The 3,096-nt window shown below is 41.2% G+C and overlaps 1 protein-coding gene across 1 annotated transcript; it reads right to left on the reverse strand.

Annotated features, from left to right (window-relative positions):
* Nucleotides 1-1,308: 1,308 nt before the first annotated feature.
* Nucleotides 1,309-2,643, reverse strand: HOXD1 (homeobox D1). Its single transcript, XM_063932278.1, has 2 exons — nt 2,011-2,643; nt 1,309-1,680 (listed from the first exon to the last, which is right to left on the reverse strand). The coding sequence occupies exons 1-2, from the start codon at nt 2,585-2,587 to the stop codon at nt 1,346-1,348; spliced, it is 912 nt and encodes a 303-aa protein (XP_063788348.1). The 5' UTR covers nt 2,588-2,643; the 3' UTR covers nt 1,309-1,345.
* Between the last annotated feature and the right edge of the window lie 453 nt (nt 2,644-3,096).

Here is a 3,096-nt window from a genome sequence, read left to right on the forward strand (position 1 = left end):
ATATATATATAAACACAACATATATGGAAGAGACCTGTATATACAGTAGTAATGGCAAGAAGAGACTCAGTTTGGTGAAATTTTTATAGTCACCAAATGTCACCAATTACTGGGAAAGATCAAAGTATTAAAAGTGTCCCCAAGAAACGTTGTAAAACTTCTACTTCGTAATTTGTGTTTCCTAGCTGCACTCACTGTCCTCTGTATAGCTATAAAATAGGTATTATATGAAATATTGCGTGTTTTGCTATAAGCATCTATATACTGCCTTTCCCAGCGACCTCCTGAACTTGTTGGAATAAAACAGACACGTGTGTCTTTGATTCCATCACTCCATTGTGATTCTCACTTTGAAAGTGAGAATTTGTAATTCTCCCAGCCAGGGGGCCGTTTGAAGTGGAATCTCCTTTTTATATGCAAGACTTTGAATCAAAAAAACAACCCAACCTTACATATACACTTGGGTTTCTTTTGGATTACAAAGTAGACACTGTCCATGTTCCCAGGATCTACTCTCCGTGACCTCTTCATCCGATCTATGACCACACAAGTGCACTCCCCAAACAGAGCAATCCCCGTCCACATCACCTTACTAAGGATACATGATTGCATTGACCCATTCATTTTTGTTTATAAATAAAATACACAAATAGATATTTTTCTCTTTATTATAAAACAATTAAAATACATGCTATTGCATAGGTATTCCAACTTCATCTTTGTATTAAAAAATATACAGCAATTACAATCTTAGAAACAAGGCCATTCGGCCAAATAATACCTGATGTATCAAATACATTGTAGAGCATCACGTGACTGATATTGCAAGTTTTGTCCATCCAAACATTGCAGATCAAGCGCAGTACAAAGCAATTCAAAATATAATAGTGCAAATTTAAATAACGTTAAGAAAACGAGTTGCATTAATATAACGTATTTGGTCATAGAAAGGGGTGCCAGTGAATTAAGTATTGACATCATTTTTTTGTGAATTGCATAATCCTGCGGTAGGTGCATGTCATAAACCCATTAATAAACTCTAGAAGTAATAGTTGTAGTATTAGGGCAGCATAAACAGTCGATTGTAAACGTTCATCCACAGCAATCCTCCTGTCGCATGCGATTCCCTCTGAATGTCGCAGCATGTGTGTCTTTGGTTGAACGGGACATATATAGAATAGCAGATTCCACATTATCATGTATGTACAGTTGTATGTTCATTATGTGATTCAGATTTTTCCAGCAATCCTGACAAGTAATAGTAGTGCAAAGTTTTGATTGTTTTAGGTAACTTTTATGTCCATTGTTCTCCAGCATGGTTCTGTAATGAGAATTATAGGTGTCTCTATGATGTGACCTCAATGGAAGGGGAGAGGGGCTCCGTTTTATTTACAGGCTTCTGCAGCCGGTCTGTGCAGACATTTGATGCTGGTCCTGGATTTGGGGGACTGGGCTGACCCCCCTCCCGTTCCCTTTTTTTCTGCTTCATCCTCCTGTTTTGGAACCAGATCTTGACCTGAGTGTCATTCAGCTGAAGGGAACTTGCGATCTCTAGGCGCCTGGCCCGGGTCAGGTACTTGTTAAAATGAAATTCTTTTTCCAGTTCTGTGAGTTGTTTGGTTGTGAAGTTTGTCCTCATTGTGCTGGGAGAACTGGAAACCCCACAGTCAGATGGGACGGCTGCAAAACGAACAATACAGTATTATATTTTTTGTCCATTTATTACAAGAGGTCATAGAAATCTATCAGACCGAATTTATTCATTAGAGAATGTATTCAAAAATTAAAATGTTGTTCTATTTTTTTCTTTCATTATGATACAAAAGCAAAATGTGAATAAAGGATAATAATAATAATAATAATAATAATAATAATAATATGTCTAAACCTTTTCATAGATGGTATATTCGTTATTTTATACACACACTTTATTGCCTTGCACTATAATATGAGCTGTGGCTGTATAGGAATGAGGAGAACACAGCAAAGTACAGTGAGAGTTATACTTACTTTTTCTTGGTGCATTTCGTTTAACTTTCATCCAATCAAATGTGTTGAGGGTGGCATGGGTCTCAGAGACCGGGGAGTTGGGTTTGGGATAGGAACCAGGAGAAGGAGAGAAGTTCTGAAAGTTTCCAGAGTATAATTCCAGCTGCTCCTTACGTGAGGCCACTTGAGTGTCTGCTCCTAGAGTCTTGTAAGTTAACTGGCCATTGAGTAAAAAAGGTCCGTTCCCTGAGAAAACAGAGCTGGTATACTGTGTGTGCCCTCCTGTGTCCTCCATGGGGTGGATAGATCCATAGGGATAGTCATACTCAGAGCTGACAGGTAGGTAGTTATATTCGGCAGGTGCAGCAGGTTCATAGGGAACGTCCAGGCTGCAGGGAGCATACAGCGCTGGGGACTGATGAGGAGGTGGGTGAGCAGAGGTCGCATGGATGCCAATGGGTAAACTCCCCACAAACTGATTGTCAGCTCCAGTCCCAGGGTAAGATTGCATGGAAACACTTCTCTGGTCGTTGCGGCAGAACTTGGGTGAGAAGGCTACAACATCCCCACATGGTGTGTACTCCAGGTAAGAATTCATTTCCCTGCGCAGTCCTCTCTGGGGCAACCGCTCAGGGTTCTCTGGCTCTGACCTCTCTGATCACTCCTAGCTTCACCTGATCTTGTCTCCTGGACTTTTTACATTGCTGGGAAAGTAAATATTGTCTAGTGGTCACGTGCTATCTGACATCCAATCAGGAGCAGAGTCTGCCTGGGGTCCAGGTGGAGCTCACAGCTGGTGGTGCCCTGATTGGACCTTAAGACTTTCCAAATAAAATCTCTCAACTGTCCAGGTCCTCCAAACACTACTGCTAGGAGGTCTCCCACTCCTTCTCCCTCATCAGATCTCCTACTACCTTCTCCTTATTCAGATCTCCATTTCCATCATCAGATCTCCAAACTACCTTCTCCCTTATCAGATGCTTAACTCGCTACCTTCTATGTACTTCTTTCTTCCCGTGTCCTTCAGCTCCCCTCTCCCTCTTTTGATGCCCAGCTCCCTTGTCTCTCCTGAGATGACCAATCACTCTCTCTCTCCCTTTTGAGATG

This window comes from Pseudophryne corroboree, chromosome 7, assembly GCF_028390025.1.
Source record: "Pseudophryne corroboree isolate aPseCor3 chromosome 7, aPseCor3.hap2, whole genome shotgun sequence".
In the NCBI taxonomy this organism is placed as follows: domain Eukaryota; kingdom Metazoa; phylum Chordata; class Amphibia; order Anura; family Myobatrachidae; genus Pseudophryne; species Pseudophryne corroboree.